This window comes from Corvus moneduloides, chromosome 18 (genome assembly GCF_009650955.1).
Source record: "Corvus moneduloides isolate bCorMon1 chromosome 18, bCorMon1.pri, whole genome shotgun sequence".
NCBI lineage: Eukaryota > Metazoa > Chordata > Aves > Passeriformes > Corvidae > Corvus > Corvus moneduloides.
The window spans coordinates 3,566,949-3,581,435 of record NC_045493.1 but is presented as its reverse complement, the minus strand read 5'-3'; the positions used below and the strand labels follow the sequence as shown (position 1 = coordinate 3,581,435).

The 14,487-nt window shown below is 62.7% G+C and overlaps 4 protein-coding genes across 9 annotated transcripts in view; 3 read left to right on the top strand and 1 right to left on the bottom strand.

Moving 5' to 3' along the window:
• The first annotated feature begins 484 nt into the window (after positions 1–484).
• Positions 485–3,014, top strand: CFAP73 (cilia and flagella associated protein 73). Of its 3 annotated transcripts, none has more exons than XM_032128426.1 (7): positions 485–637; positions 1,147–1,282; positions 1,441–1,545; positions 1,613–1,813; positions 1,915–2,136; positions 2,365–2,523; positions 2,621–3,014. In XM_032128426.1, the coding sequence occupies exons 1-7, from the start codon at positions 579–581 to the stop codon at positions 2,714–2,716; spliced, it is 978 nt and encodes a 325-aa protein (XP_031984317.1). In that variant the 5' UTR covers positions 485–578; the 3' UTR covers positions 2,717–3,014. The 3 variants fall into 3 exon arrangements, with proteins under 3 accessions (XP_031984317.1, XP_031984318.1, XP_031984316.1); XM_032128427.1 differs by having other exon boundaries at positions 1,147–1,330; positions 2,605–3,014; XM_032128425.1 differs by having other exon boundaries at positions 546–1,330.
• An 81-nt stretch (positions 3,015–3,095) lies between these two features.
• Positions 3,096–8,602, bottom strand: DDX54 (DEAD-box helicase 54). Its single transcript, XM_032128410.1, has 20 exons — positions 8,520–8,602; positions 8,012–8,147; positions 7,855–7,925; positions 7,593–7,778; positions 7,454–7,503; positions 7,307–7,348; positions 6,969–7,064; positions 6,735–6,856; positions 6,510–6,571; positions 6,261–6,392; positions 5,792–6,002; positions 5,358–5,492; positions 4,897–5,118; positions 4,734–4,807; positions 4,456–4,653; positions 4,148–4,293; positions 3,959–4,072; positions 3,768–3,872; positions 3,484–3,587; positions 3,096–3,392 (listed from the first exon to the last, which is right to left on the bottom strand). Exons 1-20 carry the CDS (start codon positions 8,559–8,561, stop codon positions 3,169–3,171), a joined length of 2,472 nt encoding a protein of 823 aa, XP_031984301.1. The 5' UTR covers positions 8,562–8,602; the 3' UTR covers positions 3,096–3,168.
• Positions 8,603–8,638: 36 nt separating this feature from the next.
• RITA1 (RBPJ interacting and tubulin associated 1) lies at positions 8,639–11,167 on the top strand. Its single transcript, XM_032128336.1, has 2 exons — positions 8,639–8,862; positions 9,071–11,167. Exons 1-2 carry the CDS (start codon positions 8,639–8,641, stop codon positions 9,603–9,605), a joined length of 759 nt encoding a protein of 252 aa, XP_031984227.1. The 3' UTR covers positions 9,606–11,167.
• Positions 11,168–12,970: 1,803 nt separating this feature from the next.
• TPCN1 (two pore segment channel 1) overlaps positions 12,971–14,487 on the top strand; it is a 42,376-nt gene continuing 40,859 nt past the window's right edge. For 2 of the 4 annotated variants that reach the window (XM_032128417.1, XM_032128411.1), the window contains exons 1-2: positions 12,971–13,037; positions 13,350–14,016. In XM_032128417.1, coding sequence (XP_031984308.1) covers positions 13,924–14,016 — 93 coding nt within the window. In that variant the 5' untranslated portion in view covers positions 12,971–13,037; positions 13,350–13,923. The other 2 variants (XM_032128412.1, XM_032128414.1) reach the window with 2 other exon arrangements.

Below are 14,487 nucleotides of genomic sequence, written 5' to 3'. Positions count from 1 at the left end.
TTGTGAGTGTGTGAAGGGTAATGGGGGCATGAGCACACATAATGTGGGGACAGAGGGGACCTGACAGCACACAGGGGATCAAAGGGAATCTGATGGCCTGTGGAGTGGAAGGGAAGCACTCCTGGGACATGCAGAGAGAGGCAGGGTCTGCACTGTGGGTGAAGGCGGGGGGTCTGCGCCATCCCTGGGATGTCAGAACAGTGTGAGCTGGAACAGAGCTGAGGGGGACAGGGGTTGTGGCCCAGCTGTGCACAGTGGTCTCTGAAGGGCCATGGAGCCTGAACGGAAGGTTCTGAGGGGCTGGAGCAGGGTCTGAGGGCTGGAGGGAATGGAGTGTGGGTGGAAGGATGGAATGGTTTGAGGGCTGAGAGTGGGAGCCCCCCTGCAAGCAGCCCTGGTGCATTCCCTGTGCTCAGCACCGCGCCCTCTCAGCGGCGCTCAGAGCCAAGCCAGGAAAATCCCAGGGAGCTGCGGGAGCCTCTGGCTGCCCCTGGCAACACTGTTGTGCTGCCACCACCGCGGCCGCCCCGGTCCCAGCTCCTCCGCAGGCCCCTGGGCGAGGAGGAGGCACCGGCGGGATGGACTCGGAGCTGGAGGAGCAGTTGCGAGCAGCCTTCCGGGACAAGCTGCGGCTGCTGTGAGTGAGACCCCTCCGTCCTCCCCGTGGCAAGGGACCAAAGAGTTGGCAACAAGGCCAGCATGTCCTGTGTGCCCGGTGATCTCGGTTTGTGTTCCCATCTCCGGGTGCCACTGCCAGGGTGGGTGTCACTGGGTGGGCACAGTGTCCCCAGCGGAGGCTCCCAGGGAGGAGAGGATTCCAGCCGTGGGCTGGGGGGAGGCAGGCGGACTCCCCGGGGTCTAACCAGAAAGCTGAGATTGTAACGTGATTTGTCCTTCCCTGGGGAACAGCGCCGGTGCTGGGGATCTCCAAGTGGGAGAGGCTGAAGTGGGAGGGATGGGCAGGAATGAGGGTGGGCAAGAAGATGAATGCAGGCAGGGATAACGCAGTGTGGTTCCTGACAATCCCTGCACACACCGGGGAGCGGGCCAGGTTCCCCAGGCCGAGCCCCGGGAGCAGCGGTGGCCCAGGGAAGTCCTGCCCGTGCCACGGTGGCAGATGCCCCTGCCCGGACTTTCCCTCCCCAGCCAAGTCGAGCTCCACGCAGCCCGTGGCAGGACGGTGACAGCGCGGGACCCGGCCCCGCTTCTGCCATCCACTCGTGTGCTCCTGAAGAGGCGGGAGGTGGCGGAGGTGGAGCAGGAGCTGCAGAACCGGCGGGAGGTGAGAGCGGCCTCAGCCCCCCGAGTGTCCCCTCCCCGGGTCCTTCAGGTGTGCCATGGGGACAGGCAGCGGGCAGGCATGTCCCCAGCTATCCACGGGCTGGCACCCTCGGGTGCACAAGCGTGGGGCAACGCTCTCAGCACCCCGCCACCCCACAGGAGTTTCGGCAGCGGATGCAGCGCCTGGCGCAGCGCCGGCAGCAGCTGGCCCGGAGGGAACGGCAGCACCGCGACGCCGTCCTCAGATTTGACTCCTTCCTCAAGGTGCGGGGGCGGGGGCCGGGGCCGGGCTGGCCGGAAGGTTGCCGCTGACCCCGTACCCACGGCGCAGGCGGTGGCGGCCAGGCGGGAGCGGGCGCTGCGCCGGGCGGGGGAGGAGCGGGCGCGGGCGGCGGCGGAGCGAGCTGAGGCCGCCCGCCTGCAGCGGGAGCTGGCGGGGCTGCTGCGGCACAGGGATCGCCTGGCCCGGTGCCTGCGGAGCCTCCGGCCCTTCGGGGACTACTTGCGGGACGTGCTGGCCAGGATGGGGCAGGTGAGCGTGGAGTCCTGCGGCGCCACCCTGCGTGTCCCCCAGCCCCTTGGTGGCGACATCCCTCCACCGCTGCGGCCTCTCGGCCGCCTCCCACTGCCCAGTTCCAGGACGTGCCGGCCATGCTGGTGCATTTCGGGGTGCTGGCGGGGGTGCGGGCAGCCCTGGCACGGGAGGCAGAGGCCGGGCAGGAGCGGCTGGCCCAGGGCAGGGCACGGCTCCAGCGGTATCGGCAGGAGACCAGCACCGAGCTCCTGGGCACCAAGGACGAGCTGGCCCGGCTCCACACACGCCTGGAGGCCGCCCGCCAAGATGTGCTCCAGTGGGTAAGGGGGATGTCGGGTGCCCAAGGACCCCCGCGGGGAGAAGGGCAGCAGTGCAGGTGTTCTGCACAAGGGAGATGCCCAGTGCGGTGGAGGCGCAAAGTTGGGCGCACTCCAGGCTGAGCTGAGGATCCCTGCAGCTCTGCTGGGTCCCCCTGGCCTGGCGTGGCCCGGCCCGGGGGGGCACAGGAGGACAGAGGGCAGTGGCCCGGGGCTCACTCTGTTCCCCAGGAGTCCTGCTGGACCCACATCCAGAGTACAGCCATGCAGAAGACCCTGCTGCTGGCACAGATCAAGCTGGCTGTGCTGAACCTCTTCCAGCTCACCACTGCACAGCTCAGGATCCCCACAGACAGAGCCCAGGAGGACACCAAGGCCCAGCTGGACATGGTCAGCACAAACCTCTTCCCCAGGCAGTGGGGCTGGGGGACATACAGGGACAGTAACATCCCTGGCTGGCTGTGGCATCAGGCTCCAATCTTCGCAGGTACTGCTCTGCATGCGGGGCCTGGCTGACATCTGTGCCACTGGCACACACCCACAGCACATCAGGGGTGCCGGGCTGCTTCAGGGCCAGGAATAGCCCCTGGGGACACCTCCTGCTCCTGGGGCTGGGGAGAGGCTGCCAGGGCCAGCCTGGAGCCACAGGACCTCTGGGGATGGAGGTTGTTCCTTGCAAGTCTGGAAACCCCACGACGAGAGGCAACATGGATGGCAGTGGCACAGGCACACTGGGGTGGCACCGCACCCAGGCAGGGCCAGAGTATTCCCGGGTTCCCTCCTGCCCAGAGCACCCCAGGCAGTGGGAGGAGGAGGGAGCTGCTGTTGGCATCTCCAAAGGTGTCTCACATCAAAATACATCCAGCTGTGGAGCCGCAGTACTTGCTTGTTCTTGTGTCTCTGGGTGGCCCGAGGAAAAGAAGTACCCCAGGCATGATGCTTGGAGCAAGGACAGAGAGAAGTCAGGATGCAAAACCAGCCAATATTTACTGTCCCCTTCCCCAACTCCCAGCCCAGGCATGGGGGGCATGTCCCCTACATCCTCTTCCTCAGCTTGCCCTTCTTGGCAGCGCCCGCCCGGCGCCCGAAGGCCATTTGCCGCAGCTCCTGCACGCGCTGCCGGTTCCTGGCCTTGAGGCGCTTCAGGCCCCCGCTCTGCAGGAAGCGCTGCTTGGCCGCCTTCTTGCGCTGCTTCAGGATCTGCTGCTTGTTCTTCAGCTCCGAGCGCACCCTGCCCTGCGCCGGGGGCTGCGTGGGCCCTGCGGGGGGACGTGGCTGTGCTCAGGGCAGGGGACAGAGCCAGGCTGAGGGGGACAATGCAGGGCTCTGTTGCTTGCTGCAGGTACTCACCGTGCCCACGCCTGTGCTTCCCTCTGAACTGCTCCCTGCTGCGTGGCCCTTCCTCATCCTCATCCCGCTCGTCAACCTTGTACTTCTGCTTCCACTTCTCATAGCTGGGACGGGTGGGTTAAGGGAACATGTGGTGACTCCTCACCTGACCCTGTGCTGTGGTGTCTGACTGTGCTCCCTTCCCCAGCTGCTGCCCTGGCAGGGGATGGATCCCTGACACGGGGGTCCAGCCCCACTCCCGCAGCCCCCAGCCCAGGCAGGCAGCAGTGCCCATAGCAGGATACAGGTTGCTCTTGTAGGAGCTGCTGATGTAGCGCCCACTCTCTGTCCGCACCTTCTTCTTGTCCTCCTGGCCCGTCTGCCCCACAAACCGCTTCTTCTTGCGGTCCCTGCGAGAGACAGGAGGGCGGTGGCACTGAGCAGTGGCACCCCCAGCCCTGATTCTCCCTCCAGCCCACGGGTAAACCCCACTCACCACTTGAGCAACTGTTTGCTCTTGTTGAGGTTGTGGTTCTCATCACCCATGAGATCCAGCACGGCCCCGGCCGCCTGCTGCTCAAAGGCGCTGCCCTCGCCGCCCACGCTCAGCCTGCAAAGGGGGGTGATGAGAGCAGCCCCCACACAGGCTGGGATGGGACAGCAGCAGGAGCCCCCCCAGACTTACCCCCGCTCACTCTCAAAGTCCTTGGGCCGGTATGGGATGTAGAAGTCCTCATCCTGCTGTGCCAGCTGCTGCGGCTTTTTGCTGGGACCGTCTTCTCCCCCTCGGCCCCGTTTTCGCTTCTGGCCCCCATGTTGGAGAAACACGTTCTGGAGGGGGGCAGTGGAGGGGTTCGGGAGCCACGTCCCTCCCAACATCCCTGCAAGTCTCTGCACCAGCCCCCAAGCGCCGGCACAGTCTGGAGGCCCTGGTGCTGCTAGCACCAGGCCAAGGCTGCTCTGCAGCAGTTCCGGCATCCATGACCCCATTACCTGGAGATCTTCCTGCTCTCCTTCCCCATCCTGGGTCTTGCAGGGGGCCAGGCACAGCCCCTGCCCTTTAAGTGCTGCTGCCCGCTTCTCCTGCTGCCCGCGCTGGAACTTCTCAATCAGGGCATGGTCGTGGCGCCGCTTCGATCGCATCACGGTGCTGGCCGGTGTCCGGGACGTGGCGTTGATCTCAAAGATGGTCTGTCCCCAGGGTGGGCGCATGATCCCCAGTGAGCCACCTGGGCCTCCCCTCCCATCCCACTCCACGAGTCTCAACTCACCGCCTTGGACTTGTAGGTTTTAATGCTATCCACAAACTTCAGCCTCTCCAGCTCGGTGTCCTCGAAGCGAGCACCTGGGGAGGTCAGGCAGGGAGAGGGGCACAGATCAGTTCCCCGGGGAGGGGAATGGGGTCCCCTCCCTCAGCATCCCCTCAGCACTCACTGAAGAGTGGGTGCATGCCCAGCTGGGACACATCCAGGTCCTTGGCCCTCTTGATGGACTCTGGCGAGGGGCCGGGCCGGGAGCGCAGGTACTGCTTGTGGGCGTTGTCAGCAACGCGGCGGAGGCTGCGCAGCTCCAGAGAGGCCTCGTGGTCCGTCAGCAGCAGGCACTCCTCGTCATCCACCAGGCTCTGGGGGACACGGCCCAGGACCCCGCCAGCGTCTGCAGCCCAGGGGACACCGTGTCACCTCCCCAGCACCCACCCTGGATTTATCAGAGCAGAGCTGACAGCCCCAGGGAGCTCGGTACTGTTCAGTCAGCATCCCCCACACACAGGGTGTATCACAGCCCCCAACACCCCATTTTCCCCATCACCCCTCTACGTGAGGGCCCACCACAAGACCACAAACTCCAGCTCTGGCCAAGGGTAACACCCCAGTGGCCACCCAGCCACCCCTCACCAGCAGGCATCTCCTGGGCTCCAGCGAGGACAAGCGGGTGCCCCAGGAATAGGTGGAGGTCGAACACGTAGGGCATCTCGTCGGGAGCCACCAGCGAGTAGGCAGTGCCACTCCGGCCAGCTCGGGCCACACGGCCTGGCGAAGGCAAGAGGAGAGTGGGAAAGCATACCCAGCGAGCCCAGCCTGTCCCCACCCCAGCAAGGGACTCACTGGTGTCCCTGGGAGTCTACACATGTGACATTTACCATGGGGGCATGGCTAACAACAGACTATGGGTGGCTGGGGAAGGGGCAAGGGGGAGCCCTAAAAGGAAGGTACCAGTCCTGCCTCCAAGACCCCTCACGGTCCAGCTGGGACACCAGGAACACTCTGACACTGCTTTGTCCCCAGTCTGTCCCCCAGTGTCACAACACAGTGAGGGCACTAGCACCCACCAACACGATGCAGGAACAGCTTGGCCCTGGCGGGGAAGCTGAAGTTGATGACATTGTCCAGCATGGGGATATCCAGCCCCCGGGCGGCCACGTCGGTGACCAGCAGCACTGGGCACTTGCCCTGGGAGAACTTGGCGATGTTGATCTTGCGGGCAGTCTGGTCCAGAGAACTGTAAATGTGGGTGCAGCGGATGCCCTGCGCCGTCAGCAGCTGGGAAGGGGGGAAGAGAGATTGGATCCCACCTGGGCATGTGCCCTCAGCAAAGAGACAAGGCCAAAGACTCCAGGGTGGCCACCTGGACCTCCAAATCCCACTGTGCTCCCTCGTCTCTGAGCAGTGAGTGGAGCAGCACCTCCACGATCACATATTCTGGGATTTCTCCTTCAATACAGTGAAACATAGGGAGAGATTCCAGCAGGACCTGCCACAGCTGCAGACCCCACACGGGCACCCCCAAATGCCACTTACCTCCTTCAGATACTCCGTGTGGTGCTTGGTGGCCACAAAGACCACAGTCTGGTCCTGGGGCTTCACCACACTGCGGAGCAGGTGGAGCAGCACGGCTGGTTTGTCGTCCCCACGCACATGGAAGAACGCCAGCTGCAGCGTGAGGGCAGTGCTCAGCCCTGTGCCACCCTTGTCCCCTCCTCAGGAGCAGGTGGCTTGCAGGGGGTGGGGGGCACAAAGCCCATCTTGAACTCCCCCAGCCCATCTCACCTTGAGCTGCTCGCTCAGCTTGGACTCCACATCCAGGCGGATCAGCATTGGCTCAGTGAGGCCTGTGGTGACACACGGGACACGGGTCACATATGGCATGTGCTGCTAGGGACATCCACTTGGCCCAGCGTTAATCCAGCTCTGTTTTCCCAGTGCTGGGCTCGGCCTGGCTGAGGGACTGTGCTGTGTCCCTGTCCCCAGTGCCACCTGCCCCCCGTTCCTCACCAGCCCGGGCAAACTCGACGAGCAGCTTGGGCAGCGTGGCGGAGAACAGCACGGTCTGGTGGCAGTCTGGGAGCCGGGTGATGATCTCCTGGAGCTGCTCAGCAAAGCCCATCTCGAAGAGCCTGCAGGGGAGGGGATATGGGACATGGCAGGTCCCTCCTTGCCACACCCTGGGCATCTTAGCCACGTGGGGACACTGCCAGCCCTGGGGACGCCCTGTGCCCCCGTGCGGACCTGTCAGCCTCGTCGAACACCACGTACTCCATGGTGTGCAGCTTCAGCTTCATCTCCACTGCCACGTGCACCAGGCGCCCAGGGGTGGCTATGATTCTGTGGGGACAGAGGTGGTGACAGGACCAGGCTGAGGGGGAGACAGTGTCCCCACACCATCCTGGGAGCAGGTCCCAAATCCAACCCAAAGAAGATACAGTAGAAATCCTGTTGTCCCACAGGAGGCTGCTCCAAGGGAACACCAGGAATGCCCATCAGGCACACTGGCTCTAAACACCAGTGATGTCCCCGGATGGCTGGTGGCCATTCCCCACCAGGTCCCCTTCCTTCACCTCACTCACATGTCAGGGTTCTCGTGCAGGGCAGCAAACTGGTCCTCCATCCTGTGAGAAAGGGGAGACTGCGGTGGCACTGGGCAGCTCGGCCCCTCACCAGGTTTTGGGGATGCTCAGGAAGCAGGGATTGGAGGGGACATGGGGACAGCTTACTTGTCTCCTCCCAGGATCAGGGCTGTCTTCAAGCCAGTGAACTTGCCCAACTGTAGGGTGAGGAAGAAACATATTGGTGGGATGTAGAACCAAACCCATTGCCCTCATTGTTGCCACTTGGCCCCGTTGTCCCCTGTACCTCCTTGGTGAACTTGAGGGTCTGCAGGGCCAGCTCCCGGGTGGGTGAGAGGATGAGGGCACGTGCCCCGGCCTGGCTGGGCGCCTTCAGCCGCTCGAACATGGGGATGAGGAAACAGGCCGTCTTCCCGCTGCCTGTCCGCGCCATCGCCACCACATCCCGGCCACGCAGGATGGCGGGGATGGTCTGTGGGACACCACCGTCACTATCACTGTCCCACTGCCACCCCCTCGGGCAGGGACCCAGGGCTCCCCATGCTCACCTTCCTCTGGATGGGTGTGGGCACCTTGTAGCCCTTCTTCATGATGCCCTTGAAGACGGGGTAGCTGAGGCCTAGGCGAACAGAGACAAGTGAGGGGGCATGGGCAGGAGGGGACAGTCCCTGTCCGAGGGACAGCTGTCCCCTGCCCCACACGCACCCATGGACTGGAAGCCCCCGGATTTCTTCTTCTTCTGGTTCTGGGCCCGCACCATGGCCTGAGTGTCGAGCTCAGCATCGGCGCCATCGTCCTCCTCGGCCGTGGTAGGGAAGGCAGGCAGTGGGGTCACAGGGACCTGGGGACAGTGCGGAACATGGCTGTGGTGATGGCTGTCAGGGCACTGCAGCTCTGCACTGCTGGCATGGCAGGCAGGGGCACCAGTGCTGGGGACTGTGGGTACTGGGGACATTGGCACTGGGGACACCGGCACCGAGACACTGGTACTCAGGACATCGGCACTGGGATAGGGGTACTGGGGACACCGGCAGTGGAGACACCCGTACCAGGAATACGGGCACTGGGGACATTGGCACTAAGGATACCGGCACGGGGGGCAGCGGCACATGGAGACCGGGGACCCTAGTGCCGGGCGTAGCGGCGCGGGGTGCAGGGACCCGCCTCGCTCGGAACCCTCCCCGCCGCCCCCCGTCCCCCCGTGCCCCCGTACCGGCGCTCCGCGGGGCTGGCGGCGGGCGCGCGGCGGCGCCATGGCGGTCCCGGCGGCGGAACCACGTGAGGGGGCGGAAGGGGCCGGGCCCGTCCCGCGCCCGCCCCGGGGCCGCGGCCATGCGGGGCGGCGGGTCCGGCCCTGGGCCGTGGCTCCGCAGCGGACCGCCGCCCGCCCTCCGCGTGGCCCCCGCGGCCGCCGCCGGGTGCGGCCCGTCCTTCGTGGATGAGTCGCTGTTCGGCCGCCCCGCGGGGGCCCGCCCGCCGCCTCCCGCCTTCCCGCCGCCCTGGGCGGCTCCGGCGGCTCCCGCTGCCGGCACGTCCCGGCCCGGGAGTCAGTGCAGGTGAGCGGCGGCTCGGGACGCTCCCTCGGCTCGGATCCCCGCTGCCCCGGGTTTCGGGGCTCACTACGCGTCGGTGTCCCCGGGGCGCCCTACGGAGCCCCTCGACTTCCCCAGCCCGGGCTCGGCTTCCCCGCCGGCTCTCGGTCACTCCCCTGCTGATTTCCCCCACTCTAACGAACACGTGTTTCTCCGCTTGTCGCCCTCCGAGGTCCCGAAGCCACGCTCCGTCCTTCTGTGACGAGTCTCTGTTTGGTGCCAAGCCCCAGGGTCCCGCCTGGGCAGCTCCACGGATGAGGAAAGAAGATGTAGCCAAGCTCCATACGCTGCTCTGGAGCCCCCCGCCTGCCCCCCGAAACCAGCCTGGCCTTTCCCCACACTGCAGGGGGCCTCCCCTGCGAGCCGTCCACCCACCGGCCTCCGTGCCTCCGGCCACATCTGAGCCCGTCCACAAGGAGAAGTTGTGTGGCTGGAGGCATCCCAGCAGCGATGCTTGCTCCAAAGGCTGGGGGGCTCCTGGCAGAGGACGTTCCCAGTCTGTCATCCGGCTGAGCGCCCCCATGGACAGGATTTGCCTGTCTTCCAGCCCCGGCACAGAAAGGTGGAAAAACCAGAGCACTCCGACAACCCCTGCTGCCCCCCAGGGCCCTCCGATGAGGGGTCGGTCCAGCAGCGTGTCTGGATCACCTGTGCTCAGGAATGCCAAGGCAGCAAGTGGCTGCAAACCCAGACCCCCCTGGAAGTGATCCAAATGACCCTCTGGATGTACATACAGCCTTAGTCTACCTGAGACCTCCCTGTGACCAAGCCCACAAGGACCCTGGGCTTTTCCGTGGCTGGAAATGAAGGATGGGGCTGTTCCATGCTGGAAGACAAGCCAGGAGCCAAAGGTGACCACAGTGCTGGGAGCAGTGACCTTCTTGTTTAGGGCACAACTGCACGGCACCAGAGTGGGATAGCCTTGGTGGGAACAGCTGTTTCCCTTGATGTCCAGTGGTTGTCAGAGGAGGTGTGGTAACACAGCAGGTTTCTGCTGTCTGGGAAATCCAAGTGGGAGGTTGGAGCAGCAGGAGACAGGAGTGTCCACAGTGCAGTCCAGGCGCGGGTACATGGACAGCGTAGCTCCATGGGGACAGGCAGGGCTGAGCTCCATGGAGCTCCCAGAACAGGGGGTGTTGCTGGGGTGGGGTCCCAGGTGAGTAGCTAGGGCAGTTGAGGTGTGAGGACCTTTGCTGACCACATATGGTGAGAGCAGTCCTGCTCCATCCTGCCTGTGCTTGTGCCTGTGGAAGTACAGGAGATCCCTGGTCCGACCTGCTCAAGGCAGGTCCAGTCAGGTGGTGGAAACCCCTAGGAACAGAGGCTGCACAGCCTTGCTGATCCCCTTCCCACTGCTCCACTGTCCTCAGGGTGAACATTCTCCCTGTATCCAGTCAGAGCCTTTTTAGTTTGATTTTTGTGTCTGTTCTCTCATTCTGCACCTGAGCACAAAACTTGGCCCAACCCTCATGGTCGCCTACTCTTTGCAGGTATTGAGAGGCTGCTCTGAGGCCCCCCAAAAGGTTCCCTTCTCCAGGAAATGAGCACCATTCCCTCTGCCTCTAGGCACAGGATGTGCCTTGGTGTCTCCCTGCTGTCCTTGCTTCATGTCACCAACACCTTATGGACTCCTCTGGCAAAGCAGGACAAGGGAGGACAAGCACAGAGGTGAGGAAAGCGTTGCCCTGCGTCCTGCTGGCAGTGGGATGGTCCTAGCCTGGATGGCGTTTGTGACAGAGAAGGATCTGCACAGGGATTTTGGCAGCTCGTGGTGATGAGGAGGTGCTGAGCAGATACATAATTGTGTGGCTGGTGCTGAGGGTTGTGAGGTGCTCACAGCAGTGCCATGGTGTCACCAAATAAATGCTCCAAGGCAAATCTGGGATCTGTGGGATGCTGCTGAGTGATCTGAGCACCTCCAAAGCTCCTCCGCTTCCTTTCCTGAGGTGGGAAAGAGCAGCTCTGTCTGTATGGAGGCAGATAAAGGACGTGGGGTGGGTGACTTGGGGTTTGCAGTCACTGCTCGCTGGGGAGGGAGGCTGCGATGAGGAGCTGCTGAGGTTACTGGGAGAGTTTAGTAACTCCTGTAACACTCAAACACGCCGAGGGAAACACTCAAATTCACCCAAGGCCACACCAAGCCAGGTTAAGAGCATCATTCTGCCCTCAGAAATTATTTTATTGCACCTTCAGCAGCAGCAGTATCAGGCCTTGAACCACTCCAGCACGTGGAGCTGGAGCCAGCCAGGAGCCTGCACTGACTGGAATTTCTGCTTATTTCTTTGGCTGATAGGAAGCAAGAATAACCTGATGTTATTAAAACCTGAGAAGGTGGGTAAGGATCGTTGTGATTAGTTCCAAGCTCTCAGATCTCTCCCTATGCTTCCCATTGAGGCAGTCCAGCAGCTCTTCTCCACCTGGGGTAAAACTGGAGGGACATGAAACAATGGTGGCCTTCTCAGAGAAGGGGTTGGGAGTGCTGATGTCAGTCCGAGCCTGATGAGCTGTGTTTGGGATGTGGGCACAATGACGTGCAAGCTGTGAAGACTGCTGGTCTCACTGGGCTGGGAGAGAGTCCGGATGTGATTTGGACACTAGATGGAGACAAGAGGGTTGAGGATTGACACAGAAGCAGGAACACCGTTCCCCGGCAGTAGGTGGATGAGCACGATCCAGTGGGGCGAGTCGTCAGCAAACTGGGGGAACTGCCCCGGAATCTAAGCAGCAGAAAACTGAAACAGCGCAATCTTGGGAGAGCTGGAGTCCTTGAAAGATGAAGCCTCTTAAAATGAAGAGAGATTTTATCTGAAAATCAAGTTGACAGTGGCCTGTGTGGCCAGGATTGGCCACTTTACCCCCACTGCTGTGCTCAGATTCCAAGGAATCAGTGGAGGAAACTAGAGCCCATCACATGAGCCACACTTTTCTGTCCCACACTGGCCCAGGTTGTCACCAAGGGTTTCCAGGAGGTCAGAACTGACATTTCCTTGCTATTTACACATGAGGACAACGTTGGTTAAGTATAAATGGGTTGTTTGCATTTTGTTCTGTGATTCTCACTCACATTGATGCTTCACTGCTGCCCTGTCCTCTTGTTCTGCCAGAGCTGTGCAGCCCAGCATGAGAGCAAAAGCTGCTCTGTTAATGCTGGAACTGGTGCTCACGTGGAAAAAAACCAGATTAAATCTGAATAAAATGAGGTGGAGGAAATGTTATTTCCTACGTCCAGATCCAGCCTGTCTGGTGTCACTGGTGCTTAGCTCAGGCCAGAGTTGATACAGAGGCCTGAATCAAGCTGGGGCTCCTCCCTGCTGCTGCTCTCATTTTTCTGCCTGCTCAGCACTGACATAAATCTCATTCTCCACCTTTGACTCCACCCTGACTCCTTGACTTGTTGCTTACTCGGGGGTTGAAGTTGCGTTGCTGCAGGGCTGCTTTCCACTGAAATCAGCAGAGCATTGGGACAGAGCAGCTGCACTCCAAAAACCAGCATAGCTGGCAGGAGCCAGGTGATAACTTGACGGAGGCAGCAGCCTGACCTTAACAGGCTTAATCTCCTGCAGGACCCTTATGAGAGCCAGTGCTCCTGGATACCCCTCACGGCACCTACTGCGCTCGGGGCTGGGCTGGGCTGCACTGCACTCAGGGCCCGACTCATTCCCACAACCAGCGGGGCCTGGGAACAGGGACGTCTCCATCCGGAGCGGGGAAAAGGGGGTGTCCCAGCCCAGGAGCAGGTTGGGGTCCCGGGCCTGGTCCCCTCAGGGGTCCGCAGCCGCTCCCGCCCGCGTCCCGCCGTTGCCCGGTGACCGCTCCTCCCCGGCCCGGGGGCGGGGCCTCGGCGCAGCCAATGGCAACTCGTGCTCCCCTCCCCTGGGGCCCACCCCCGCCGCCTCGGACCAATCAGCACCCCCGTCTGTCTTGAGGGACAGCCCTTCTATCTAATGGCGAGGCGAAGTGCGTGAGGGGAGGAGGGGAGGCGGGAATAACGCGGAGCCGCTCGCAGGGGGCGGGGGCGGGCACGACGCGTGGATTGGCGGGCGTGGGGAGGCACCGCCTCTTGGGGCGGGGCTCGCGCTGTGACAGCCAATGGGAGGCGAGGGGCGGGGCGAGGAGGAGCCGCGTCGCTGCGGGCGCCGGTTCGGCGGGGCCGGGGCGGGCCGGGGGGCGCGGAGGGTCCCGGGACGGGCCAAGCTAGGCTGTCCCGGGAGGGTTTGGAGAGCCCGGGGGCCGCGGGCACGGGGGGCTGGTGAGGAGTAGGTTCACCCAGGGGTGGGAGGAGGGGGCGGGCGGGGGGGGGGGGGAAGGGGGCGCCGAGCCGGGCCGGGCCTCCCCAGCGCGGTGACAGCACTATGCCGGTGTCCCTCTCTCTGGACAGGGACACTGGCTGTGGATTGTCCCCGTGGCGCTGTCCTGGGCCTGCTTCATTTTTCTTTTCCATCACCTTTTAGAGAAATCCGTGACCTTGTGGCATCGCGCAGTTAAGAAAACGCCTCCGGGAGCTTCATGTGTGCGGACTCCAGGCGGCCTCCGGTGCTCCCGCGTTCGCCTCCCCAGCTGCGGTCCAGGCGCTTGGGCACGGCGGGGGACAGAGCCATGTGTGACGGGGACACTTAGCGCCATGCTGGCCCGGGATGCGTCACGGCCGCTGCTCCTGGTGCCGAGGGGTCAGGAGCTTGCCAAGGATCAGTTTCTCCTGCGTCCCTGCTGTCCTGCGAGCCGTGCGCCGGCTGGGATAGGCAGCCCCGGCCTCGCTTTGTGAATTGAGCTTTGGCATAAATCCATCGAGTCCGGTACCCTGCGCTGCTTTTGGGAAGCAAGTAACTCGGTCCTTTCTGGAGCTCTGGTGTCCGGAGATGGGTGCGCGCACTGTTGTGTCCGTGTGTCCAGCAGACAGCCCCGGGGGACGACTTTCCAGGCAGAGGTTCTGACACAAGCGTTTCCCAAGTGGAACTGCAAAAAGCGTTGTTTAAAGCTCCGTCAGCAGGAGCCTCAGAAGGGACGGCATGGCTGTGAGCATGGACGATGACGTTCCCCTCATCCTCACCCTGGACGACAGCGGGAGCAGCACCTCAGCCCCTCTGGATGACCTGGAGCGGGAGGAGCTGCCTAACGAAAGTAAGAGCACTTTGTCATTCCCCGCCCGGTGTTTGTCTCTTTGGGGTGGCTGCTCTTCCCGGTGAAACTCCCAGAGCCGTCGCTCAGTGTCCCGGGGCTGCCTGATAAAACCAGGTCAGGAAGTTGCTTGTTGTGCTGCTTGTTGCTCACAGCTTCCTGTGACACCGCGGGCGCTAGACGGGCCTTACCCGTGTTGTTTCTAACACACAATTTTGGGGTTTCCCTGTAGTAACCTGTGACATTAAGCCCTTTCCTGCACGTTGTCCCAGAGTGTCTCCTTCCCTTGGCACTGTCCCACTGCAGTTATCTCATGTGGCATTCTCCTAGCACCATAAACATCTGCCCTTTGTGACTTTTGTTTTGCCCGTTTCTAGTTTACGTTCTGATTTTTGCGAGAAGGGAAGTGTTGATAAATCGCTTCCACATTTTCATTGTGTTCGTGTCAAAGAACCTGGAGTATTTTTAGACAAC